Genomic DNA, 25,286 nt, shown 5'->3' on the forward strand with positions numbered 1-25,286 from the left:
CGTGTCTGTTGCTGTGGAGGCTGATTCTGCTGTGTTCCAGATGTACACTGGTGGTGTTGTCGATAGCACTGCTTGTGGAACCTCTCTGAACCACGGAGTGCTCGCTGTCGGTTACACTGATGAGTACTGGATTGTCAAGAACTCCTGGGGTCCTAGCTGGGGTGATAAGGGATACATCAAGATTGCCTACAAGGCTACTGGAGCCGGTATTTGCGGTATTAACCAGATGAACTCTTACCCTACTTTCTAAGTCCTTTGACTGCAGAGTAGTGATTGTTTGTTTACACTAGACGTTGTCTGATTTGAACAAAGATGTAATACTTCAAATAACTCTAGATTGAGAATGCGGAAAAACTCTTCTTTATACAACGGTTCGTTGGCGAATACCTCACTCTTCTGACTGTAGGACTTGAGGAAGTCAGAAGAAATGTATAAACTGATTCCCTCCTTTCCTCCCGCTCCTATCAATACATATTCCTCTGTTGATCGAATATACACAAACCGAGGTTCTCCTTCTGGAGTGGACACTCCTCTCCACCATTTCATTGTCTTTGTTGCATTATCTCGAGAAAAGAGAATTGTACTGCTTTCTCCAAAACTACTGCTTTGATTTATCCATTCGTCTTCACGATATACACCGAGGAGTACATCCGCCAATTCAATCAACAAAAGTGTTGGTTTATACGCTTTTGCATGATGAAAAAGATGAGTAAGACGATATCCATCTTCTGATGAAGTATATAAGAGAGAGGGCGTATGAAGGGCAACCTCTTTAGGAAGAAAGGTCAAAATATCTTTCCAAATCTCTCTTGTTAATAAGTGGCTTCGTGGAATATCTTGAAAGAATCGGTATTCATCTTTCTGTACAACCTTCATCGTTTTTATGTTTATTTGTATCTGTCCTTTCAATGTACCCCATTGTTTCCACAATACACTTGCATTCATTGCAGCTGTTCGATAGTCCTCAGTCTCCATGCACAAGAATAAGATCCCTTCCTCAATATAACAGTCAAAGAATGGGAATAGCTGAGAACTTGGATGCAAGTCCAAATGAAAGGTACAGAGTGTGTGATAGATGGATTCCTGTCGACTACCTTCGATATTGAGTACTAATGTGGACAATGCTCAGTATCAATCTACCTCTCAAAAGGGCGTCAAAGGTAGCTCTATCGTCAACTAACCACTTCTCTCGAAGTGCAGCTGTTTCGAGGATATAACTAAGAATCTAAATAACAGAAGAGTAAGAGGGATTTACGAAATAGGTTTCAGCTTCCGAAAAGAGAAGTTGAAGCATGAGAATGAAAGGAGGAATCATAGGACACCAGAGAATATCATTTAGTTGGTGGAGTAGAATCATAATTCGAATTGCCTTCTTTCGTTCTTCCTCATCCACATCGGCCAGCAAAGAAGCAACAAAAGAGGATCCAAATGTCGGAAACTACTCATTAACAACCAATTCAATTCGTTACAATAGAATAATCAATCGTAGAGGATGCGAAGACGGCTTTCATCACGCCAGCATATCGAATCGAAACCTTTCGTAAGGGTCCATTCTCAATATCCAGATTCATTGCTCGAATCCATAGTTCTCGTCCTAATTCTCATTCTTCTGAAATAACCAAACGATTCTCTTCTGTTGCCCGTTCACAGAGGAGTGGCTCAAGGACTGGTTGCAATTCCTATCAACATCACTCATTTTCTTCAACCAACATATTCCTCGACATCTTCGTTATTTTGATCTCTTCCACAACAGGATTTGAAGAGTGTCATTAGGTTTGGAAGAGAGATTAGAACAAAGAATGACAATCACTCCAACTTGCTTCACTACTATCACTCTCAGTATCTGAAGAGTTGGATTTATCGATATGTATCCTCTTATTTTCAACTTCTATAGGAGGTTCCTCTCTCTTTACGGTTTCTTTCTTTGTTGCATATAATTTGGTTTGTTCTCGGGCCTTCTTTATAAATAGATTATTATTCTTTAGATACTCCTCTGACTACAAGTCATTTGTCTGGAAAGAATGAACAATATCAACCATTAGTGGATCTAATGGATTGGGCGAGGACATTAATAACCGCAGAGACGTCAGTAATACACAGATATTGATTGATGGCTGCCAATTACCCTATACATTATCTAGACAACAAACAACCAACTGATGGAGGCATTTTCAAGAGATCTAGACAGATTCTACCAGTACTATCGATATTTGGATGGTAAATAGGTGTTATAAAACGCAACTTAGGAGGTTCGAACGGATACCTTGTTGGTAAAGATAGCATCAACTCAAATACTCCTCCTTCATATGGAGAGTCTTCGGGTCCTGTGACTTCTATGTCTTTTGACAGAAATGAACCGCATACCCGCTTTATATTCATATAGACTATCATCTACAGGATAGACACAAATCCCTGCATGTTAGCGCCATGTTCAGATATACCTGGAGGAGGATTGAATATGAACATTTTGCGTTCCTTCATAATTCGTGCATTAAAGGCAGACGATACACTCATTTGTTTTCGAGATTGAGATAGACACTGATTTCTTCAATTCCAGGAATATATATGAAGTGAGTTATTCCAGAAATCTGAGATTCGTCCATTCTTCATCAGATCTCAAATTATGCTTTCGTCCATCATCTGTACCTCTAGGAATCCCATAGTACCAATAGAAGGAAGGGATTGTTATGATTAGTGTCGTTCGTTTTCGCAGCATGTAATTAAGGAAAGCTACATACCAATTAAACGAATTCTAAAGCAGAGTGCAGGTGAAAAGGTGACGATTCAAGGTTGGGTGCGTTCTAAACGTGTATTTAAGGATTTTTCCTTTGTAGTTGTCAATGATGGGTCGAATATGAATGGAATTCAAGTATTATATGGATTGTGTTTTCATGGTTAGTGTGTTCTACCAAATACCTCTGCTCATGATATCACTACGGGTAGCAGTATCTGTTTGAAAGGTATTCTGAAGGAAGCTGTATCATCAAAGCATCAGGATGGTTTAGAATTGCATGTTGATTCCTATTCCATTTTTGGTAACTGTGACCAAGAAACGTATCCCTTACAAAAGAAGGTACAAGTGGAAGGGAATGATCATCACTAGTTCCACAGTCCTGAGTTTCTACGTACAATTCCGCATCTTCGACCACGAACAAATCTTCAAGGAGTGGTTCTCCGTATGAGAAACACCATTTGCCAGAGTATCCATTCTTCACTCCAACAAGAGGACTTTATTCAAGTGATGACTCCTATTATTACTTCCAACGATTGTGAGGGCGCAGGAGAAATGTTTTCGTATCATTGCCTTGTTAATCTCATTCAGAGTTGTCGGAGACAAAACAGATTTTCAATCCTTCTTCAATACTTCGGCCTATCTAACCGTATCAGGGCAATTACAAGCAGAAATGATGGCAGAAGCTATGACTCGAGTATATACGTTTGGACCAGCTTTTCGAGCCGAGAATTCAAATACAACCAGACATCTATGCGAGTTCTGGATGGTAGAACCGGAAATGTGTTTTGCGACGATGGATGATCTGAAGCAGTTGGCTATCCATGTCATTTCGACTGTGGCTACAAATCTACTCACAAAGTGTCAGGAAGATCTCTCATTCTTATCCCAACGTATTGACAAGGAGTTACCCTATCAGTTATCTACTCTACAGAATAAGGATAATTATTGTCATTTGACGTACTCTGAAGCAATTTCAATTCTCACCCGCAAAGGAATGCATTTTGAGGTTCCTGTGAAGTGGGGAATTGACCTTCAATCAGAACATGAACGATTCCTCTGTGAGCAATATTGCCAGAATAAGCCTCTTTTCCTAACTGACTATCCTGAGGCTATTAAGCCTTTCTACATGAAAGCAAATCCTGATGGAAAGACGGTAGCTGCTGTGGATCTGCTGGTCCCGCGGATCGTTGGTATGAGAATGGAGATTGATGACTAGGGAGAGATCATAGGAGGATCCATGAGAGAAGATGACTATGATGCCTTAGAAGGTCGGATGCTGTCAAAGGGGTTGCTTTCAGAAGATTATCGAACGGGGAGGAGTGTAAAGAATTTGGATTGGTATCTAGATCTGAGGAAGTATGGAAGTGTTCCACATGGAGGTTGGGGTTTGGGATTAGAACGTTTAATTGAATTATGCACAGGAGTTCAAAACATCCGTGATACCATTCCTGTCCCACGTGTACCTGGAATCTGTTTGCTTTAGAGCGTATTTGTAAGAAACAAGTTATTCGGACTTTTCAGTCTTTTCTGGCGACTTCTTTGTACACTTCATGATACCACCAACGATCCATAGAAGAATGTATGAACCGAAGAAAGCTACACTAAATACCTTTCATATCTCCTACCACAAGCAATCATAATCAGAATTCCAGTCCAGTCCCAACTACCATAGGTAGATGCAAATTTATAAACAGCATCATCCTTATTAAGAGTACTGAAATACTCAACAATACGATCATAGTCCTCTGGATGGGTTTCATTCAAATACTGCTTGAGATCTGGCATGATAGGCTCTTCGAAGTCATAAAGCAGTCTCCAATGACAACCGTTCCACATAAACTCCTGGACCAATTTCTAGGTATAAAGCAACCCAAACGATTATTACAACACATTCCTTGCGTTTGTCGTCACTTTCCGCTTCTAGATCTTTGAAATAGTCTATAGGACACTGAGTCATCATTTCCCCAGTAGTATTAGCATATTTGTCAACAAAGGTTCGGTAAGTTGAAGATTCTCCATGAAAAGCACCAGGACATGGAGTTTCGTACTTCTTAATCCGGGTCGTAGAATCTTCACAAAGAACTACAGAAGCAATCAAAAGAAGAATCAAGGAACGCCAGTACATAAATCAATAAAGAAATGAGTGGAATACGGGCTCGTGAGCATACGGAAAAGGACGATCTGATTGGCTGAAGAAGCTCAAGATTCTTTCCTATGACGGTTCTTCGTGAATTCTGGCGAGAAGTTAGTGAATTCCCGGTTTTTAGAAGTGTGAAGCTTTCTTCTTGATATATGGTAATCCTCACATAGAAGTGTTGTAATGAGATCAATAGTCTCTCAGAGGGTATCTTGGATGAATATAACCTTGAATGAAGTTAAAAGTGAGAAATGGAAGTAAATGGTACACCACTTTTCAGGAACTCATAGACTCGTTTAGTCGATATGAAGATGGACATTTCATCTTTGTTCAATGGATTCACCTTATTTCTATCTGCCTGTTTTCATTGTAATTTCTATCAGTTATCTCTTTCTTGTGGTGAAAACAACAAATCAGCAAATCCAGGGGATAGATTCACTGTAGATTATATTCTTTTCAGTCAATTCGTACCCCTCCTCTTATTCTCTTATATCAATAGAGAGTTATAAACTTCCGTTGTGTAGTCAGAGAATGTCATCTGAAGTTGCTCGTTCTGTTCAGGCCTTTGGACGTAAGGTTGGTACTTTCTTCTTGTAGAAGGAGCCATTCTAACGCTCTGTAGAAGACTGCTGTTGCCGTTGCTCATTGTAAACAAGGCAAGGGTGTTATGAAGCTGAATGGCCAGCCAATTGACATTATGCAGCCCGAGTGTTTGAAGATGAAAGCCCTTGAGCCTGTTCTTCTCCTTGGTGCCGAGAGATTTGCTCATCTCGATATCCGAATCACTGTAAAGGGAGGAGGTCGTGTTGCTCAGATTTATGGTACGACTTGTTGTAGTTTCTCATTTCAGCTATTCGTCAGGCTATTTCAAGAGCTATTGTTGCTTTCTACCAGAAGTGTAGGGTTAAAGAATGTGGATAAGGGGTAGTTGTTGATGAGCAGGCCAAGCGTGAGATCAAGGACATTTTAGTCAGCTATGATCGTTCTCTGATTGCTGTTGGTAAGAGTGAGGCATTGTTATGAGACCCAGATCCTCGTCGCTGTGAGCCCAAGAAGTACGGTGGTCCATCTGCTCGTGCTCGTTACCAGAAGTCTTACCGATAAACACGGCGGTTTAGATACAATGGAAGTCATTCAGTGGATTGTTTATTCGAGTAAAAAGAGTATGTTACAGGTTTGTGTATGCCCATGGAAGCTGATAAACAAGACAGCACGACGGAACCGAATCCTCTCCAAAATGTCTTTGTCCGGTTCCACACACCAGAAGGGGATTGTATGGATGAAAGCAAGAACATGGAATGGCATCAGAATACACTTGTTGGTGGTATACGACACTTCCTGTCGTAGTGTTCCAGATCGAGATATATCCTTCCGTGTCACCTGAAGACATCCACTGTTCATTTGCTGAGAGGGAGAATTCTAGTTTCTACTGATGATCCAATCGATGCACACTTACCTGCTGCGTCTGACTGGTTCGATATACTGAATAAACTGGGTTGTCCATATTTCGACGATCGAAACACTTGATATTCCCAGTAAACCGCTCGTTGACAAAAACATAGGGAAGAGATGTCATCAGTCGAACTTCGTGAACCCCTCGAGGAGCTACTTGAGAACTCCAAGCAATTGGATTTTCATAGCCAAGAAGCCGTGCATCGAGGAGCGAAAGTACTCCATCAAATGTACCAAACTAGCATTAAGAGAATGATGAGATGTTACAGCAATACATGATGAATAATCATCGTCAATAGTGGAAACAATGCCAGGAATATCGGAAACAGAACACACTTCTCTTCCTGGTCGTTCCAGTTCAAAAACTCGAATGCATCTAATAGGTAGTTCGATCACACAGAGTACTTCTTGTAGCCGCCGAGAAGGTTCTGTCCATCTCGTAGAATCCTACAACTCAAAGCAGTCATGACTTGGTCTAAATGGTCATATGCTACTGGTTACAGGGAGATCGAAACGATACAGATATAGTTGCTTGTTGAGCCTGTTGTCACATCCCATAAACGAATGGGAGTATCTTTGCAGCAACTAACAAAACACTCAATGTCGAGTCGTGGAACCCTATCTCTTATCACCCCATTCTACTCAAACCAATCCATTCCATACACAATTTCAGTGTGGTTGAACGAATATTTTTCAGATAGCGTTTCTGGAACAGTTGGATTCTCTTTTGCCTCCTCACATCCCCAGAAATCAACACTACGCAAATCGATATATCGAATCATTCCATCTTCTGTCGAATATAAAAATGAACATCCATTTGGCGACATCCGAATCGATTTGACAAAGTTATCGGGATACAATGGGTTTACACCTGCTATATCCACTGCATATCGTAATCGCATCTTCTTAGAAAAATCATACTGCCAATTCATCCAAGATGAAGTCGATGTTTCACCTTCCCAATTCTGTTTTGCTCCATTAGCATCTTCTGACTGAATAGCATCCTGGACTTCAGTCATCATTAAGTTGCGTTAGAGCAATCCTGAGTAACCGAAAACGGAGGAATTTCTGGAATCCACTCATAATTCACCAAAAACACACTTCAATTAAGGGAGCAGGGAGTTTCATTGTGATTTCAGTCGCAAGGATTTGAAATGTCAAAATGTCAGATTCTGACTCGGACGACTTGTTTGTATTTGCAGGGAAGAATAAAATACAAGAGAAATGTGGATACAACGATGATCGGTTTATGAGTAGTTAAGAAGGTTTTGCCTGCTTCTGAGGATATTGTCGTGAATGAAAAGTCTATTTTCAATAGTGATGAGGAAGAAGAGCCTTACCCTGTTCAGAGAGGCCAAAAGCGAAAAAGAGTTGCATCGGGCTCTTTTGAAGTTGAGGAAATTCCGGATAAGAATTCGAAATTCGATCCTCAACAGTTCCTCGCTCAAATTGAAAATGCTTCTCAATTGGAAGCCAAAAACCGATTTTCGGAGTTAAAAATTGTAGAGTATTCATTGGGGTGGAGTATTAAGGATTAGTGCCATTGATCGTGATGCTAGTCTGTTGATAAATAAGATTGATCAAACCCAAAAGGCTCTAGAAATAAATCGGCAGATTCGACTGCAGAATATAGAGATGGTTTCGCAACAGCCTTTACCACAGTCTTCTCGTCTCTCAAAACTCTCTGTAGTCTCAAACAATGTCGAGATTCTGAAGGATGAGGATGAGAGGCAGGCGCTAGATGGTCATTGTCGAGAAGTTGAAGGAAAAGTAACACTAATTCTTCGAATCGGAGAAGAAGAACGTCGAGTTGTTGTGCGCATGCCACGAGTAGTTATGGAGATATTGGTTCATTGTAGAGTTGTCATTTTGGGGAATTACTGGCAATTCTTCCTTCTTGTGGGTGTGCCAACGGTTCTGTCTTGTTTGATGGTGAAAAACTAAATCCGAAGTCAACACCAGAAGTTGGAAAGCACTTGTATTGTGATGTATAGACTCTGGATGTCGAAGATGGTGATATATTCGATGTGGAATTGTGATGTACTTTTAGTTGTGTGTTTGTTTGAATTATTTTTTCGTGCCAGCTGAATGGCCTCCCTATTCGAAACAATTGAAAAGGGATTAGAAAGCTGGGGTTTCGATTTATGCCAACCATTTGAAAGTACTTTAAGTATTTGTATTTGACTTGTAGTTGAAGATTACAATGAGAATGTAAGTGGTATATATAAGATTCCATCCATGGGTCGTGAAAATACGCTTGCTGTATTAGTTGGTACTTAATTTATGCATATTTCAGTTTTAGGGAATTCAAGAAACATATGGGAGCATTTTATTGAGCGACTTGCAGAAGATGAAAGTCTTTACAAGGAAGATAATCCCTTGGATGCTTACACGAAAATGGCAATTCAGTCTGTTGTAGCAAAGTTACATGTGCGAACATGCGTGTACTATACCTGTGATTCTCGAACAGTTCCTTTCTTAGACTACCAACTTATTGCAGAAGTATGCTCGAGTTGTGAACTTGAATTGTAGATATCGGGAATGTGTATTAGGAGTTATTACAGCAAGATGTGCTATCATCACAAATATGGTCATTGGATTGGCCTTCGTGCAGTTATTGTTTTAGATCATACATATATATACAATTTATCATCCAAGCATATGGTTGATTTTGAGATTTGCAAGAGTTTATTATTCGTTAATGGAATGAAGAATAGAATGCGATCTGAAATATGGCGAAATGCTTGATGAGCTGTGCAAGGATAAAGAAATGATGAATCGGTATCGAGTAGTAGTGTTCCTTTGGTTTCATTATAGGACCCAGCCACATGGCGTAGTTGGTTAGCACTACGCACGATCTGTACCCACAACCAATATAATTATACCTATGAAGAAGCATGCTATCATTACAGCAAGAATCGACGAGTTCTCGAAAGTGAAGTACAGAGGTATAGGCAAGGCACATTTAAGCCAAACTATGATTGGTTAGAAGCATACAATCGAGATCCAGAACATTATCGGGTGAATGATTTCTAGTGGTGTTTGTAAGAAACATGGAATTGCTTCTCTTCTTCCTCTTTGAGTTCTTTGTATCTCATTCGATACATTTCGGTAACATAAATCTCCCACACCTATGTATAAACCCTTTTGAAAAAGTTTACCTCGATTATTACAATCACCAACAGACTGAAGAAGAGAGCAAAAGGAGTACCGCGAGGTCTGCAGCTAGTGTTCCATATCTCCTTTTCATTCTTAACAATCATGGAAGTTGTGCACTTAGGCCAATTGGTGAACAAGGACATGGCACAGATAATGATGACTGTAATAAACGTAATCAAATACCTCCACCGAAGGTACTACAGTGAACAAGAATCGAAACAAATACAATGTCAACACGACCAATTGAGGGATTGTTGTTGAAGGATGTTGCCATGACGGTAAATCCAATTAGAGGGATTCCCACAATAGAGATACAATAGAGAATGGTTTCAATAATACCGATGTAGTACAAATACTTGGAATAGGAAAGAAGATCTACCACACGTTCATTAGTAAGGTTAAAGAACGTAAGGCGTCCACGTTTTTGCTGTTGATTGTCTTGTTTGTCCTCCATAGGGATAAATGAGCAACTTGACAAGCGAAGAAATGACACGTCATTGACAACAAACATGAAATCACAAATGGTATCACTGCTCCTCCGCACTCTGACGGAGCTGCTCAATCACCATCTCACAAGCAGCATATACATGAGGAAGCGATCCTGTCACATCAACACGACGTTCTTCAACTCCTTTAGCATGCTTACTAATTGAGATCTGGGTACTGGTCTCAGTACGAATCTTGTTAATGGTCTCTCCAGATTTACCAATAATGGATCCAACGCGTTTATTCGGGACCAAAAAGGATAACATAGTATCAACATCTGCCGATTTTCTTCTACAAATCAAACAAATCTATCTCACTCACAAAGAAGCAGTAGGGTCATTCACATCATCGTCTGATACCAACTTCGGGTTCAGAGCCATCACAAGTGTCTTTGAAAAGCTATCGGATCGAAGCAAGGAATTTGGATCAATCACATTATCGGTAATATTGGTCATACGATGAGGATTGTTATCCGTCCAACCGAGACGTGGCTGAAGAACCATAATACGGTACATAGTGATAAGGAAAGCCTGAGGAATGCCTAAACGATCTCCCTCAAAAGAGATCATATTCTTGTTCTCAAAGACACCATCCCCATCATGAATAACAATTTTTGCATAGGCAATCTTCCTCAGATTCTCAATGGCTAATCCACTCTTCCCTATCAACAAAGGGACCATACTAGATGGAATATACAACTCCAACACATAGCGCTTATAAACCTATAGTTCATTCCCTCGTCCGACGACAACCTCTCCTCCACGAGTATCAGAAGCATTGGGAACTTCACGAATCAAAACATCCTTCATCACATAGAAGAATTCCAATATTCGATGGATGGAACCCTCAAGTGTAAGCTACATCGATCAGAACTCCAGAACAAAGACTACTCTCGAAAGATTGTCATCACACGGCTCAATTTCAAAAGCGATTCCCTTCTTTTTTACAAGTGCGAGTTCCAGACAATCATCTGAAGTGACAGAAACGGTAGGGATGATAAACGTAAGTGAGAGGGTTGACATTGAGAGAATGAGTTCCCAAAATTAAGAGGAATGAAGAACATGAGAATCATTTCCAAGAGAGGGAATTAACGGTTTTCCAACATATTTTGCAGACCCATAATGAATAATGAGGAATGGCGGGAGTTGGAACGAAACGCCCTTGGAATCCCAAAATCGACCCTTCTTTCAAGCGCGCCCCGCGTATTTCGACGGTTTGGACTCAAATCTGCTCACCAGGCATTGGATAGAGTTTTGATTTGTATTTACTAGGATGTCTGAACGTGACGCTCATGTAGGTTTTGTTTCTATAAGTGCCTCGTCAAGCGTTTTTAAACTTGAGTTAATCTTTCTTTAGTTATCTCCAAGGACTCCACTGCATAATGAGAACTCATTGGATGCGTTAATGGGGAATAGGTTACGTAGGTATCATTAATGGTTGTTTTGGTTTTCTTTGGACTATGGATGATTTCTTTTTAACCTTCCTTAGGAACCCCTCCAACCACCCTCTATGCTACACCCCGTTATGAGGTTAATGTTGGATTCCGTCAGTTGTACTTATTAATAGATGAACCGTGTCCCAGTTCAGCCCTCTGAATATGCAACACAGTTGCTTCTTTATTGGAAAGGGAGGATTAATACAACCTCTCGTGATCTTTTTCTTCCTGTAGATTTTTTGTTGCCAGATTATGTCTAGAATGTTGGAAATGTGATCGGTCGTCAGGTTGTTCAGGGACTCTATGATGATGCCGTTTTTGTTGTGAACAGTATTCATATCAACAATCTGATAATTCACGATGTCAATAAGTTCGTTTTTGAATAATTGTTGATGTTAATAGAATGACCTTAGCTATTTATAACTCGGTTCTGTCTTGTATGATGGAAGATGAGATCAAGAGCGGTGTGATTGAGGGAATTCCACGTCTTCTCATGAATCGATCCTTTACTTATGCAGTCCTGGCTCTTTGGTTTGTTTTTGATATTCTAGTGATGCATAGTTTCGATACTTCTGTGTATCTCCTCATCAACAATCAGTTCGACATTCTTCTTCGTTTGGATGCCTTCTCTGTGAAACCCTTTGATGTATTGCGTGTATTAGATCGATATGTTGATAAACTAAACCAACAATCATCGTTCCTAGTTAATGGTGATGTTCGATCCCATTATACCACTGTAAGACCTGGATATGAATCACAAGCAGATCATTGATAATATTGTTGATTATGCTGTTTGGGAAAGTAGTAGTGAGGTGTGGAAGTATTTAGGAAGTCCTACACTGAAAGTACGAACTGGTAGCAATGATGATGGATAGAATCGTATTTCTGCAGGTGTGGAAGTACTAATTCGAAAACTGCTCTTTCTCACATTAACTCACATTAATGAAATTACTTCTCGTCTCAATCTTAAAGAGGAAAACAAAGTGATTATTCGTACTAATGTACCATTATTCTCGATTCTTCACTCTAGGCTTGGCATCTCATGAAGCATATCATTCAGAGGAATATTGTGATTCTGAAGGATCGCAATGTTAATTGCTTAATAATCTGTTCTTTATATGCTATTGCAAAATTGTCCAAGATCGAATTGACATTTGAGCAACTTCTCAATGCTTTTTCTCAAGTATACCCTGCGAATACTCAGCGTGTGAAATACAAATTATCCATGCAACAAGAAGGTGTCATCTCGGATGCAACCAAACCACGAGGTAATATCATTGATTTCTATAATGCTATTTTCGTTGTTACCAATAATGATTATCTTATTGAGATTCGGAATAATATCCAACATTCCAATAATCCCTCAGATTTCTTAACTTCATGTTTGGATAATAAGGATCCTTCTCTAACTCCTTCTCTAACAGAGAAACGTCCTTTATCGTTACAAGAGAGTATTATTGAAGAAGCCAAACAGACTCTCTCAAGCATGAGAGATGGAATCGACACATCTCGAGTAACTCCCGTAGGAATGAAGGAGTAACGATGATTCATAGATGCCTGAAGTAGTCTCTCCCAAGTCAGTGACACCAAATAGCACAATTATTCTCGATGATCCGAAATCTCTTCAGAATACCGAAGAACAAGTGAAGGATGTGTTGGCAAAACTAGCCACAATGTCACCAAGTCGTAATCCTCCTCCTGTGACTGGAAAGATGTCTCGTCCAATGCCTTCATTCAGTCCAGCGACGAGTCCAGTGATGTCTCCTCCCACATCACGACCATCTAGTAATATTGTCTTAGATTATCAATATGGCCATGTCCTTACGTATGGATAGGAAGGAAAATGAATAATAGAGAACCAAAGAAGAAAGGAGATCATGGGATGCGAACGAGTTTCTTGCAAGTACAGGAGAATGGGAAGCCGATGACAGAAAAGCAGCTGCAGGAGAATGGTATCCCAATACGGGAAGGAGTAACTCAAGAAAACAATACACCGAAACCAGAAGATACAACATCGTTGGAAGGGAACAAACCGATTGAGAAGAATACCAGGCAAGAACTGCAGAGTGTAGAACAAGAGTCTATGAGTGGTAATAACATGTTTCACTCTTGATTGTAGATCCTGACTCGAAACGAGTAAAAGAAAACACCATGTAATACTATTGACTTTTCTAAAAGAAATTGATTGTTTATAAAGAAAAGATGACTATACCGAGGCTCGAACTCGGGATCTCTCGCGTGTCAGGCGAGCGTGTTAGCCACTGCACTATACAGTCACCAGTAACAATTCTACTCTTCCATATTTCACATTTGCTTTCTATTCTTTTCACACCAACTCATAGCTATGAAGATATTCACCTCATCAACACATAAAGCACTCCTAGATGAAGCCAAGTGCTACCTAGTGAATCTTCAGTATGATTGAACAAGAAACTATGATCTTTAGGAACAACACCATTGAGCGAACAATAGAATGTGACTCTGAAATCCTTAATGGCATATTTTCACAAAACAATGAATATATTGTCCTCACAACCGTTTTGAAAGCGATTGAAGTATTTCAAATAGTATCAGGACAAAAGATGGCTTCATTGTGATTCTAATAGTCATTATCTAATATATAGAAAGATGGAGAAGAAGTGTTCTGCATTGATTACACGCGAAAACAAAGGAATCGAATATGTAATTGTGGGAGATAAAGTCGGGGACATAGTGGCATTTGATCTTCCCACTTTGAGTAAGAAGACTTTCCTCGTTGGTCATTGTGCAACAGTGATCACGGATCTTACATTTGTTGGAGACTATTTAGCTTCAAGTGATCGTGATGAAAAGATCTTTGTGTGCAAATTCCCCCAAACATTCAACATTCAATCTATTTGTGTTGGTCATAAGCAGTTCGTTAGTTGCATATGTTCCGTTGGTACCCATCTTCTCTCAGGAAGTGCCGATGGAACAATCCGCATATGGGAAGTGGAATCGGGAAAATGCTTGTATCAGTGGTTCTTAGATGAAGTTTTGGTTCGTGATATTTTATTTAGTCCATTGTAGAATATTGAAAGTGAAGAAGAGACGATTCTCATTCCTCATCAGCTCTTTTCGTACAGTGCAACTATTTGTATGGCAATTGTTGAAGACAATCCAAAATTAATCGTTTTGGATACAGCTAATTTCGAGAAATCGTTCTGTTATACCTTTGATTCGATTCCAGTGAGTATCACTCGAGAGAATAATAAAGTCATTATAATGACCCAGAATCTTCGATTTTATGAGGTTCAGAATGTCAAGGATTCGATTGTGGTTACAGAACAGGAATCCAGTCTTTCTTCTCAGTTGCAAGCGAACCATTGTCAGGATAGGTGGTTAAGGTTATAGTTAGATGTATATAAAAAATCTACAGATGAAGAGGAATCCGGTGAGCTGTTTAAGCGTACTGTGAAGAATCGATTGACTACGAGTATGGGTCTGGAAAAGCAATTTGAACATAATAAGAAACACAAGAAGTGTGAGTAATCCTTTATCGTTTTGTTTGTTGAAGAGTCATTTTCTTTTTTGATGGGTGCTAGTAATAAGCAAGTAATTGTTGGCTCTGTTGTGGTTGTTGCTCTTGCCATTTCCATTGCCTATATGTCGATAACAAAGCCTGTTGACAAAGAAGCCATTACTGAAGAAGTTCCTGAAGTATTTGTATTTAATGAAACAGTATCCTCTTTTGAATAGGATTTATCCACGTAGATTAACAAAATGCTTTCTTCGAAGGCAAACTATGATTATGGCAATGATGACGTAGATTTAGATGTAGAAAGTTCATCAAATAGGTTTCAATTCCTCCTACATGTAAGATTATTCATACCGAGACCGTACAACGTCATGGTGCTCGTCATTTGAACAAAGAATCAAAAATCAACAAGATCATTTCGTTTTTCGAAGAGCTACGTAGTTGGTGGAGACATTTCTAATCCATAGAGGCCAATGGAACTTTGAAGAGTGATTTACCCCTTCAATGGTCTCGAAATCTCTTGGAAAAGGAAAGAAATAGTACAGGATCAATTTGCAAGACTGGTAAATTCGAGATTCGAGGAATTGCTCAACGACTTCGAAATCGTATTCATCTTGATGAGATCAAGGAGGGTGATATCATCGTTGAAAATACATACAAGAAGCGAACGCATCAAACGCGCGATGCATTCCTTGAAGCCCTACTACCTCATGACTATCCTCAGGAACAAATCCATTACATTAATTACACTAAATGTGAAGATGTGTTCGATAGTGAGGGTCATGTTAATCCGGAGGCCTTTGACAAGTATTCCTCGCTTCGTTTCTTCTCCATATGTCCTGTGAATCTGATCCAAATTGATGATATGTAGAAGTACAGTGAGTATAAGGCCACTCCGGAGCTAATTGGTGCAGTTGAGGAGAGTTTCTTTTACAATCCTGACATCGACCTTATCTCTGGAAATAACCGCATTTGGGACGAAGTGATGAATTCACCGAAAGATGTGTCAACTGAAATAAAGGTTCAGGCTCTACGGAATCTGTATTTGATGTGTCAATTCGAGGTATCCTAAATTGTGTGTCATAACCAGCAGGCATCCTGCTACAACGACTATGAACATTCTTGTGAGCTTTTACTGCGAGAACCAAAGATTCTCAGTGAATTAGACTACGATGATGATATGCGATTGTATACCTTCAAAGGTGAAGGAAATCCACTGAATTGGCGTATGGCATGTCCTCTAGCCCGGTCACTTCTCCGCGGAATTGGAGCAAACTATCTTGCTCATGTCCCTGAGGGTGAAAAGAAAGAGGCATTTATTGCAACATATGGAGAATACTTTGATTTTGATAGAGAACCTATTTCACGGATTCATTTGCGATTTGGTCATGCTGAATCCATTCTTCCTCTGTACTTCCTATTTGTAGAAATATAAGTGAACTCTGATTCTAGATTATGAAACCTCCTAGACTCCAGAGGAATCGAATGAGATTCTCAGGAAATGATTTCATTCCCATGTCTGCGAATTTCCAACTTGATCTGTCTGTGTTGAAATGAATGTTTATGTGTAGAGTAGAGTGCGATGGTGAGTATTACGTTCATTTCCTTGCGAATGAAGTTCCTATCAGATTGGATATGCCACCTCTCAATGATACGACGTAGGAATGAAGATCATGGATGAAATATAGGTTATTCAAGGCTTCGGATCTGATTTCACAGTGGGTTGACATTCTGAAGGCTAACGAGATGGAGAATTGTCTCTATGATGATTGGAAAGGCATTTGCGGTGAGCCTGCTTGCAACATTTAATTCCTGTTTGTTTGATAAGAAAGACATATAGACACTTTCATCAAGATGCATCTTGCTTATGTCCTCCTTTCAATCACTGTGGTATTTCTCATCCTCTACTTGGTTCTGGGAAGGTACATAAAGGCGTGGCTCAACAAACGACGTCGTTTATCCAAACTGCATCAGGTGGATCCATTTCGAACAGCTATTTATTGTAGAGTCTCAGTGACCTTGAGAAACGAAAAGAAGATCTCATTTCGCTTTCCACTTGGGCAGAAGTATCTTCGTTATCTCAACTTGATGATTAGGAACGTGGAGATAAACGAGAAGCAAGAATGATCGAGAGTGATCTGAAAACTGTGGATCAGGTTGGTAAAAATGGATGCAATTACCCATAGGATATTGAAAACGTGAAACTAACGATTGAATCAGTTACACAATTGTCAATCCTTCATCCAGGATATGAGTCTCTTTAGGTTCTCTTTTCTGTACAAATGGACGTAATAAATGATTTGTTGTATTGATCATTGGATATACTGTATGTTTTAACAAGCAAGTGCAAAGACTCAATAAATGTCGTTTAGTATTAATCTCTAAGAAATTCAGAAGAATAGAACAGCAAATTGCAAAATAATTGCCAGTAAACACAAATAAAAAAGGTGTTGCATCCGCCTAAACTTGTGCTGGAGAATCTTCATTATTCCCGTGAAAGGGGTTCTTTTCAATGCATGTATCCAAAAGAACTATGTCCTCTATCTCTCCTGAGCCAAATTCCACAATATCTGCAGTGGATAACTCTGCTGCAGATATTGAAAAGATTGCACCTATTACTGCAGACCTTAACTCTATACAGTCCCAAAAGGCTGATGAAGAGAAGTCTCAGGCTGTTAAAAACGAATGGGAAAACGTTCAGACGTTTCACGACGCTTCTTTCAACAGTACGGTCATCAATATTGTGAACACGGTGATTGGTGCCGGAATTCTGTCGATGGGTTACTGTATCCGTCAGGGAGGTCTCCTTGGATCTGTTGTATTGATATTAATTGTTCTAGTTCCATCACTGATCACAGTCGACTATTGTTCTGTAGCTTCTATGTATACTGGTTGTGGAGTATATGGTCAGCTTGGTGGAAAACTGTTCAACAAGGGAGTTGGTACTTTAGTTGACATCTTTGTTGTGCTTCTAACTCTCGGAGTGACTACTGCATACATGAGTATCTTATTTGAGCAACTGAGCGATACGTTGATCGACTATTGTAAGGTCAGTGAAGAGTTCATGAATACAAATCGTTGGGTATTTGTTTACTATTGAGATAATTCCTAGTGGATTAACTTATTAATATCCATCTTCATATTATTCCCTCTATCATCCATCAAGAACATGGATACTCTGCGCTTCACTAGTGCAATTGCCCTGATGTGTATTGTTATCTTTGTGATTGCCTGTTTCTATTTGGGTACCAAGTCTCTGATTGAAGAAGATTATACTTACAATATGTGGCCTGATTCAACTCAACATCTTGGTACAGCCTTCTCAGTCTTTGTTCTTAGCTTCTGTTGTCATACTAACATCCCGAAACTCTGTGATGAGATTCGTCATACCAGCACATCCAAGTTCTCAAGTAAGATTTCCAAAATGAATCGAAGTGGTGTTGTGTCATATATCATTTGTGCTTTGGCTTATCTCCTTGTGGGGTCTTTCGGATACTTTGCTTATGGAAATGATATCGATGGATCACTTTTGAAATCACTGCGTAATACTTCATATTGGTTCATTCCCGTGATTAAAATTGGTTATGGATTGAATGTAATGTTATCATATCCGTTGATTGCCTATGTCCCAACACTTACAATTGATTCAATGCTATTTAAGGGAGAGAGGACTACAGCGCGTCGTTTAGGAGTTGTTGGTGTATGGGTCCTGGTTACGTACATCATCTCTCAACTCATTCCCGAACTCATTAGCATCTTTTCAATTACTGGTTCGCTTTGTGGTTCGTTCATCAACTTTATCTTCCCAGCTCTATTCTACATCAGAATTCATCATATCGAATCAAAGAAGCCTGTGGATCAACAGTTCAAATGGATGAAGTATTCCACTTGGAGTCTGGGAGTGGCTTGGTTTATTCTTGTTGCTGGTTGCTTTGTTTGCGTATGGGCAACCTATATGGAAGTAATGAATCTTAGCCAATCATCTTAATATGTTTGTTCGGATTCCATAGTACTCATTTCGTTTTGAATCATCCCATATTCATCATAAATGATCTTCTAGTGACCCTTTTGAAACAAACATATTACACATTGGCAGGCCTATGCCTATTCCTAACAAGAGCAGTGCTCATATAATTAGCAAAGACTTCAGGAGTGGATGCTTCTTGCATGAAAGGATGCATAAGCAACTCCTTCACTGTCGCCCGTTTTGAGACATCTTTCTCTAAAGCAAACTTCAGAAATGACTTGAATTTGTTACTCCATCGACTTGGATCTATGAGTTGTGGAGCAGGTGCACTATGAATTTTCAAGAGTGCTTTTAGAGGAGGATCATGGAAGTAAGGAGGTTCTCCTTGAGCCATCTCAAGAGCAGTGATACCTGCACTCCAAACATCCACTGCCACTCCATATCCAACACCTTGGATCAGCTCAGGAGCCATCCAAAATGGTGTTCCAACAACAGATTTCCTTTGATCTGTCTATACTTCAAATCCGCCAAAGAACATTACATCTTGTAGTAAATGAACTGCAAATCCAAAATCAGCCAACTTTACGTGACCTTGAGAGTCCAAAAGGATATTATCACTCTTTATATCTTTGCATCAAAAATACCTCTAAAGTGTACCTCGATGAATTCGGTTCTGCGAATGCAAGGCATCTAATGCTAGTAAGAGACATCTACATACATAAGCAATGTGAGGTTCTGGCATCGGATACTCGGTTGAAACAATTTCAGCCAAAGAACCACGATCCATATACTCCATCACAATCTACTCTAAAAACACAAGAACCAATTCTACGTAGATTCGTTTCTTCCAGCGGAAACATTCATGAAGTGTAACAATACATGGATGATGACTTTGACTCTGAAGTTCAATTTCATGTTGGATGTATTTGTAATTATCTTCACTACAGACCTTAATGGCTACTAACTTCCCTGTTAGACGTTGAGTAGCCTTATAAACAGAACTATAACCTCCTTCTCCTAAACGCTGATTCAATCCCACATAGGAAAGAGAGGGATCCTTGTCTTGGAGTAAGACCTCGTCACAATAAGGCTCAGACAACGAAACACGAGGAATACTATCTAACCGATTGTCCACTCCATTAAAGTGGAACCGCAGTACATCAAGAAGTGCCGATCCATTCTGCAACATCTCTTCCTTTGTGATATTCGCTGCTTTCAATACCTCCTCCCATTCTCGTGGAATACCAGATAAACCTATGTCAACACACAAAAATCGAACATACCCGTTGGAGCATTAACGTCAACAACCATATGATTGATAACTCGTACATTGACAGGTTTGGAGATCTCAGGTTCTACAACTTATCAACAATTCAATTCTTTACCCTTCTTCTTTTTCAAACTATCCTTCCATTTTGAGATAAGACCCTGTTTCTTGGGAGATACCTCTCCAACCTCTTTCTACATTCTTATTCCTTGAAGAAACTATTACATTCGGTGAGCTTCGAGCAATCCCTTCTTCTCGGGCATTCCTTGGGGATCCAGTTTCCTCCGAAGACCGAGTAGGATTTTTATTCGGCATGCAAACCACTATTCGAATATGAGAAACTACCTTAGAGGGAGCGGAATTACTCTTTTATGGTGGCAGTTGCCTGTCAAATTCCACCTTTTGTGTTTTCAAACAGACATTCATTCTATTGTTCTTTTTTCAAATCTGGAGTCTCACTGTATGCTTCATCATAATAGGAGACTTTCTCGTGCATCGTCTTTAAATCATGTTCTTCTGTCCGATATGCATAATCTTGCATACTAATCAGGTGAACATTATCTTTAGGCATTTTAAAAGATGAAAGGAATCGCAAACATTCCTCTTTTGATAAAAGTGGTGGATTGACATCATTGGAGTGAATATGGATCATATCTGTCATCACTGAAGTTACACCAAGAGATAACATACTGTCCAGCATCTTCTACCATGTTAACATCATATCAAACTTACGTAATAGAATCGAATATCTTTATTTGCATAAACTGGAACCAATTTCTCCACTTCCTTGTTCACTTCTAGAGATTACTTTCTTTCATCACATTAACCTTCAATATATCCAATCTCTTTCGCTTTAAACGCTTTAGTTATATAGTCAAGCATGTTTGTCACCGCCAAACGATAGCTGAAACACCACTACTCATTACATTCCTTCTTCTTCCTCACTTTCTTCACCTCCTCACTGATTCCAGCCAACTGGTTTATCCCTTCTCGTAGACTAGGTTCAATTGCTGTGTATCGAAGATCTTCCCACACCATCAATGATTCCACTTGTAGCATTACTGTAGGCAAGATGAAACCAAATTGAAAACTATCAGGATCAGGTAATGGAACATGTCCTTCAGGCTATTCATCAGATTCATGATTAATGAAAACCAAGTCTTTGACAGAAGGACGGATCTTCTTTCGATATACATCTTCCATATAACGACATATTTCAAATGATTCTTTCATATCTGTTAACAGGTTCTATTGTAAAGATTCAATCTAATTCTAACTGTCTGATCAATAGGTTGAAAATCAAGGAGTCGAACTGGTCTCTGATCTTGGTATCCCTCAAAACAACGATCAGCAAACACTGCTAAGTCACATTGCTTCATCACATCCAACAACTACAAATCACACAATTCTCCAATTAGTACTGTCATTGATGTATCTGGAGAGGTTTTCATGTACTCTGCCAACAAATCCAAATAATCCGGTTTCACGGGAACTGTTGCCATTGTTGCTTCTGAGATGTTCAGTGGTACTTGAATACCAATAAGTTTATCCATCAATCCAACGTCATTTACCATCTATTCTAGATTCAAACCATGGTCCATACTCGCATTAGTGTGACAAAACTGAATGAGAATTGAGAGACATCAACAAACTCGTTGGTTTTCTTCTTACCATTCATCGGATTGAATCCTTCCGCAGTAAATGGGAAGGTTCCTCCCAACGTCAGATATTTTATCCGACCTGATGTGATCTCTGACTAAATCATCCTCATCCGATTATGACTCCTACGCGAATATGATACAAGGCTATGGCTAATTGAGATTCCGTAATAAACGGAGGAATCTCCAATGTCAACATATCAAGTACATCCACCCCCATTTGATTGAGTGACAAATCAACCATTTTCTGCAACTGTTGAGGAGAATAGGCATGACCATTTCGTTGATGAGAGTAGATCTAGGGTTTGTCACGATCAACTATCTGTACTTTTGATGAAATAACCACTGATCCACGATCGATCTCATCTGCTGTTAACAACCCATGCAACATTCCATGAGGATGAATAAATCCTGCTGGGTTTCTATACATCATTTGACATGAGCTAATAGCTACCCCTGATAATTCTCATCCATAAACTCCTCTCCTATGGTTATCTAACTCTCAGAAATCGAATTAGCGATTACCTGAATCAGATTTGTTCCAAATCGGCAAGCACGCTGCATCTCTCCACTCCAATCATCATTATGAACACGACTTCCGCCCCGACTATAACTCAAAGCAGAAACTTCCCATCCAGTTCTTGTAGATCATTATAAAACACCTATATCCTACTTAGGAACCGTATTCACGAGTCTCTTCTTCAAATAGTGAGATTTTGCAAGAATCGTTTTCTCTGCAGTTGCTTCTCCTTTTAGCACAGGCCACTGATTCGCTCGGATTGTCTTAATATCCTCCCATCCCAGATTATTGCTTTCTGTTCGAATCAGCCGTCGTAGACATGATTGGATGGGTCTGACTCGAAAAGCACGCAGCATTTGCAGTGGAGAGAAATAAGTCAGAGTTCATATAACTCCGGAAATAGTCTCAATTTCGTCGATTTCCCTTGTCTCACGAATCAAAATGGATATCTCTCAACAAACACTACGAGGACCAAGTGCTCTGCAACCAATATAGATATCATTCGTGTCCTGAAAATCAAACAACAGAAATCGAACTATTCTACTTGATTATTCCATACAGAGATGCTGAAATAATCCTTCCATACGGATCCAATTCTTATTCTTTATTTGTTTGTTTATCCCACTTCGTTGTAATATGTGGAAATGGAATAAATTCTTCGTGTCTTTGCGACGTTGGTATTGGCGAAGTGATACACGAAATCGGGATATCGAAGTATTGTTTGAGACGCAGAGTAATTAATAGATGGCATTGTCGACAGGAAATGACGATAGTTTCTTTACAATCATTCAAAAAGGAGTTGATATTGTATCCTACCGGTATAACGATCTCACTCTATTGCACCTTGCATGCAAATATGGAAGATTCAATGTTGTCAAATATCTTATTGATCATCGTAGGGATTCAGATACCCAGTAATTTGTAGAATGTGACATAAGTGCAGAAGATGGAAACGGAAACACTCCGCTTCATTATGCTTGTGAGAGTTGTTCTTATGATTGTATTCTTTATATTCTGAGTATTCGTAATTGTCTGGTTCTTATCTAGCAATCAACCCATTTCTGGGACAAAAATGCAACAATGTTGGGATTCTTCCGTTATCTCTTATCAAGGATATGAATTTCCGAGATCAAGTAGAAGGATTTGTATTCCAGGGAAAGAGGTTAAGTCCAATGTGTTTACCTACTGTACCTCTATCTTCATCAGAACAAATTATCACTTCTATCGAGGAGTCAAAGGTTTTCGATCCACATAATCCAATGTATCTCCCTGTTGGGACTCCTACGAGATTGTGATTCTCTGATTGATGATAGAGTTTCGCTGTGTATTTTATGTATCATAGTTTAATATCTTGCAAAACTGCCTGTTTGTTGGATGTATAAAAAACCACCTACAAATGAGAAAAAACTACCTCTTAAGAAAGAGACAATTGAAGAGAACTAGGATGGAAGAAGTTGAAGTTCCGAATCAAGTCGACTGGATTCAGGCCTATTATGAAGTACAAACCGGACTGAAGTTGACATGCTTAGAGAAGAATCGAAGATAAACAACGAGAAGCAAATGAAAAGCGCCAAGAGATGGAGAGACTAGAAAAACAGAGGAATCAACTAAACGAAGAGGGTATTTGTTGATGTGAAACCGTTTATCTGTAGTACGTAGTCTACAGGAAGAAGTTCGTCGACTCCTGATGCCTTGTTGCTCGATTGCTCAAGTGATTCGTGTTGTAAAGATGGATGGAAAGAACAAGGCAATTGTGAAGGTATGGAAGTGGTTGTATTGAATGAATCTTCAGGATGGATTTATGGACTCAGAATGTGTTGTGGACATTGACGAGTCCATTCCAATTAACCAGTTAAAACCAAATGCACGTGTAGCTCTTCATGCACATTCTCAAAAGATTGTTAAGTTGATGCCTACAAAAGTGGATCCAATTGTTAGTCTTATGAAGGTTGAAAAGGTCCCTGATAGTACATACGATATGTGTGGAGGATTGGACAAACAAATTGCCGAAGTGAAGGAAGTGATAGAATTGCCCTTCAAGCATCCAGAACTCTTTGAGGCCCTCGGAGTCCAACAACCAAAGGGTGTTCTGCTTTATGGTCCTCCTGGTACTGGAAAGACTCTTCTTGCTCGAGCTGTTGCCCATCATACAGATTGTTCTTTCATTCGACTGAGTGGATCCGAATTAGTTCAGAAGTACATTGGAGAAGGCGCTCGTATGGTTCGTGAACTTTTTGTGAGTGCCAGGTATATTTTGGGTGATTGATTGATGCCTAGAGAACATGAACCTTGTTTGATCTTTATGGATGAAATTGATAGTATTGGTAGTACTCGTACAGAAAGCGAGGGAGGCGAGAATGAAGTCCAACGAACAATGATGGAGTTGTTAAATCAGTTGGATGGTTTTGAACCTTCCAACCGAATCAAGATTATTATGGCTACAAATCGAATTGATATTCTGGATCCTGCTCTACTTCGACCTGGTCGTATTGATCGCAAGATTGAATTCCCAAATCCTAATGAGGCTGTACGAAAGGAAGGTGTGAATTAGACCTAGGGACGTCTACAGATTCTTCAAATCCATAGCAGGAAGATGAACCTAATGCGAGGTATCGATCTGCGTAAAATTGCTGCTTCTCTTACGGATGCAAGTGGAGCTGAATGCAAAGTGAGAGGTTTGTAAAGACCTTTATTGTAGGCTGTATGTACAGAGGCTGGCATGTTCGCAATCCGTGAGAAACGAATGCATGTAACACAGGAAGATTTTGAGATGGCTGTAGCCAAAGTAACAAAGAGAGAAGGGGATGCTAATACCTCTGTTCGTAAACTATGGAAGTAATCATCTGTTGTTTGATACAAGAAACAATCATATAGAATAGTACATTTTTTTCTTGGTTCTTGTTCTGATTGCGTTATGATATCATACTCTAACCGCTGGATTGGAGACAATGAACACTCTGTAAACCAGTTCTGAA

General features: G+C 39.5%; 18 protein-coding genes across 18 annotated transcripts; 12 read left to right on the forward strand and 6 right to left on the reverse strand.

Annotated features, from left to right (window-relative positions):
• Positions 1-40: 40 nt before the first annotated feature.
• Positions 41-250, forward strand: JH06_0478 (cathepsin L; the record flags this gene model as incomplete). Its single annotated transcript, XM_014673824.1, has 1 exon — positions 41-250. One exon carries the CDS (start codon positions 41-43, stop codon positions 248-250), a length of 210 nt encoding a protein of 69 aa, XP_014529310.1.
• A 31-nt stretch (positions 251-281) lies between these two features.
• Positions 282-1,724, reverse strand: JH06_0479 (hypothetical protein; the record flags this gene model as incomplete). Its single annotated transcript, XM_014673825.1, has 7 exons — positions 282-332; positions 388-1,109; positions 1,141-1,225; positions 1,256-1,438; positions 1,470-1,594; positions 1,625-1,679; positions 1,707-1,724. 7 exons carry the CDS (start codon positions 1,722-1,724, stop codon positions 282-284), a joined length of 1,239 nt encoding a protein of 412 aa, XP_014529311.1.
• Positions 1,725-2,687: 963 nt separating this feature from the next.
• Positions 2,688-4,217, forward strand: JH06_0480 (asparaginyl-tRNA synthetase; the record flags this gene model as incomplete). Its single annotated transcript, XM_014673826.1, is given in 6 exon segments — positions 2,688-2,716; positions 2,731-2,869; positions 2,900-3,073; positions 3,104-3,294; positions 3,323-3,920; positions 3,951-4,217. 6 exon segments carry the CDS (start codon positions 2,688-2,690, stop codon positions 4,215-4,217), a joined length of 1,398 nt encoding a protein of 465 aa, XP_014529312.1.
• A 21-nt stretch (positions 4,218-4,238) lies between these two features.
• JH06_0481 (hypothetical protein) lies at positions 4,239-4,859 on the reverse strand (the record flags this gene model as incomplete). Its single annotated transcript, XM_014673827.1, has 3 exons — positions 4,239-4,330; positions 4,360-4,588; positions 4,620-4,859. 3 exons carry the CDS (start codon positions 4,857-4,859, stop codon positions 4,239-4,241), a joined length of 561 nt encoding a protein of 186 aa, XP_014529313.1.
• Positions 4,860-5,402: 543 nt separating this feature from the next.
• Positions 5,403-5,975, forward strand: JH06_0482 (40S ribosomal protein S16; the record flags this gene model as incomplete). Its single annotated transcript, XM_014673828.1, has 5 exons — positions 5,403-5,447; positions 5,494-5,692; positions 5,722-5,769; positions 5,800-5,871; positions 5,902-5,975. The coding sequence occupies 5 exons, from the start codon at positions 5,403-5,405 to the stop codon at positions 5,973-5,975; spliced, it is 438 nt and encodes a 145-aa protein (XP_014529314.1).
• A 322-nt stretch (positions 5,976-6,297) lies between these two features.
• JH06_0483 (telomerase like) lies at positions 6,298-7,345 on the reverse strand (the record flags this gene model as incomplete). Its single annotated transcript, XM_014673829.1, has 5 exons — positions 6,298-6,561; positions 6,591-6,699; positions 6,729-6,813; positions 6,844-6,941; positions 6,972-7,345. The coding sequence occupies 5 exons, from the start codon at positions 7,343-7,345 to the stop codon at positions 6,298-6,300; spliced, it is 930 nt and encodes a 309-aa protein (XP_014529315.1).
• Positions 7,346-7,485: 140 nt separating this feature from the next.
• On the forward strand, positions 7,486-8,317 carry JH06_0484 (hypothetical protein; the record flags this gene model as incomplete). Its single annotated transcript, XM_014673830.1, has 4 exons — positions 7,486-7,549; positions 7,581-7,830; positions 7,862-8,153; positions 8,183-8,317. 4 exons carry the CDS (start codon positions 7,486-7,488, stop codon positions 8,315-8,317), a joined length of 741 nt encoding a protein of 246 aa, XP_014529316.1.
• Positions 8,318-8,411: 94 nt separating this feature from the next.
• JH06_0485 (hypothetical protein) lies at positions 8,412-9,359 on the forward strand (the record flags this gene model as incomplete). The annotated part of the gene is made up of 6 exons (XM_014673831.1): positions 8,412-8,493; positions 8,515-8,595; positions 8,626-8,825; positions 8,877-9,009; positions 9,041-9,111; positions 9,141-9,359. The coding sequence occupies 6 exons, from the start codon at positions 8,412-8,414 to the stop codon at positions 9,357-9,359; spliced, it is 786 nt and encodes a 261-aa protein (XP_014529317.1).
• Positions 9,360-10,009: 650 nt separating this feature from the next.
• JH06_0486 (hypothetical protein) lies at positions 10,010-10,990 on the reverse strand (the record flags this gene model as incomplete). The annotated part of the gene is made up of 4 exons (XM_014673832.1): positions 10,010-10,259; positions 10,290-10,690; positions 10,721-10,825; positions 10,859-10,990. 4 exons carry the CDS (start codon positions 10,988-10,990, stop codon positions 10,010-10,012), a joined length of 888 nt encoding a protein of 295 aa, XP_014529318.1.
• A 250-nt stretch (positions 10,991-11,240) lies between these two features.
• Positions 11,241-12,086, forward strand: JH06_0487 (hypothetical protein; the record flags this gene model as incomplete). The annotated part of the gene is given in 8 exon segments (XM_014673833.1): positions 11,241-11,261; positions 11,325-11,388; positions 11,457-11,503; positions 11,535-11,633; positions 11,664-11,773; positions 11,806-11,934; positions 11,965-12,049; positions 12,066-12,086. The coding sequence occupies 8 exon segments, from the start codon at positions 11,241-11,243 to the stop codon at positions 12,084-12,086; spliced, it is 576 nt and encodes a 191-aa protein (XP_014529319.1).
• A 66-nt stretch (positions 12,087-12,152) lies between these two features.
• JH06_0488 (retinoblastoma-related protein) lies at positions 12,153-13,238 on the forward strand (the record flags this gene model as incomplete). The annotated part of the gene is made up of 4 exons (XM_014673834.1): positions 12,153-12,248; positions 12,279-12,404; positions 12,434-12,925; positions 12,957-13,238. The coding sequence occupies 4 exons, from the start codon at positions 12,153-12,155 to the stop codon at positions 13,236-13,238; spliced, it is 996 nt and encodes a 331-aa protein (XP_014529320.1).
• A 793-nt stretch (positions 13,239-14,031) lies between these two features.
• JH06_0489 (tRNA (guanine-n -)-methyltransferase subunit) lies at positions 14,032-14,913 on the forward strand (the record flags this gene model as incomplete). Its single annotated transcript, XM_014673835.1, has 3 exons — positions 14,032-14,421; positions 14,452-14,719; positions 14,780-14,913. 3 exons carry the CDS (start codon positions 14,032-14,034, stop codon positions 14,911-14,913), a joined length of 792 nt encoding a protein of 263 aa, XP_014529321.1.
• Positions 14,914-14,955: 42 nt separating this feature from the next.
• Positions 14,956-16,334, forward strand: JH06_0490 (histidine acid phosphatase family protein; the record flags this gene model as incomplete). Its single annotated transcript, XM_014673836.1, has 6 exons — positions 14,956-15,081; positions 15,136-15,186; positions 15,219-15,336; positions 15,367-15,740; positions 15,771-15,962; positions 15,990-16,334. 6 exons carry the CDS (start codon positions 14,956-14,958, stop codon positions 16,332-16,334), a joined length of 1,206 nt encoding a protein of 401 aa, XP_014529322.1.
• Positions 16,335-17,432: 1,098 nt separating this feature from the next.
• Positions 17,433-18,887, forward strand: JH06_0491 (sodium-coupled neutral amino acid transporter 4-like protein; the record flags this gene model as incomplete). The annotated part of the gene is made up of 2 exons (XM_014673837.1): positions 17,433-17,981; positions 18,012-18,887. 2 exons carry the CDS (start codon positions 17,433-17,435, stop codon positions 18,885-18,887), a joined length of 1,425 nt encoding a protein of 474 aa, XP_014529323.1.
• A 94-nt stretch (positions 18,888-18,981) lies between these two features.
• On the reverse strand, positions 18,982-20,448 carry JH06_0492 (p21-activated protein kinase; the record flags this gene model as incomplete). The annotated part of the gene is made up of 7 exons (XM_014673838.1): positions 18,982-19,377; positions 19,408-19,493; positions 19,524-19,668; positions 19,699-20,120; positions 20,150-20,221; positions 20,252-20,327; positions 20,359-20,448. 7 exons carry the CDS (start codon positions 20,446-20,448, stop codon positions 18,982-18,984), a joined length of 1,287 nt encoding a protein of 428 aa, XP_014529324.1.
• A 112-nt stretch (positions 20,449-20,560) lies between these two features.
• JH06_0493 (hypothetical protein) lies at positions 20,561-22,667 on the reverse strand (the record flags this gene model as incomplete). The annotated part of the gene is given in 14 exon segments (XM_014673839.1): positions 20,561-20,836; positions 20,866-20,930; positions 20,961-21,048; positions 21,079-21,258; positions 21,289-21,381; positions 21,411-21,524; positions 21,555-21,707; positions 21,737-21,889; positions 21,922-22,089; positions 22,120-22,213; positions 22,246-22,286; positions 22,317-22,386; positions 22,406-22,453; positions 22,465-22,667. 14 exon segments carry the CDS (start codon positions 22,665-22,667, stop codon positions 20,561-20,563), a joined length of 1,746 nt encoding a protein of 581 aa, XP_014529325.1.
• Positions 22,668-22,947: 280 nt separating this feature from the next.
• On the forward strand, positions 22,948-23,606 carry JH06_0494 (ankyrin; the record flags this gene model as incomplete). Its single annotated transcript, XM_014673840.1, has 4 exons — positions 22,948-23,025; positions 23,056-23,206; positions 23,237-23,329; positions 23,359-23,606. 4 exons carry the CDS (start codon positions 22,948-22,950, stop codon positions 23,604-23,606), a joined length of 570 nt encoding a protein of 189 aa, XP_014529326.1.
• A 392-nt stretch (positions 23,607-23,998) lies between these two features.
• Positions 23,999-25,150, forward strand: JH06_0495 (26S proteasome regulatory subunit; the record flags this gene model as incomplete). Its single annotated transcript, XM_014673841.1, has 5 exons — positions 23,999-24,070; positions 24,104-24,558; positions 24,589-24,838; positions 24,869-24,979; positions 25,010-25,150. 5 exons carry the CDS (start codon positions 23,999-24,001, stop codon positions 25,148-25,150), a joined length of 1,029 nt encoding a protein of 342 aa, XP_014529327.1.
• Positions 25,151-25,286: the final 136 nt, after the last annotated feature.

This window comes from Blastocystis sp. subtype 4 (genome assembly GCF_000743755.1).
Source record: "Blastocystis sp. subtype 4 strain WR1 chromosome Unknown seqid_0026, whole genome shotgun sequence".
NCBI lineage: Eukaryota > Bigyra > Opalinata > Blastocystidae > Blastocystis > Blastocystis sp. subtype 4.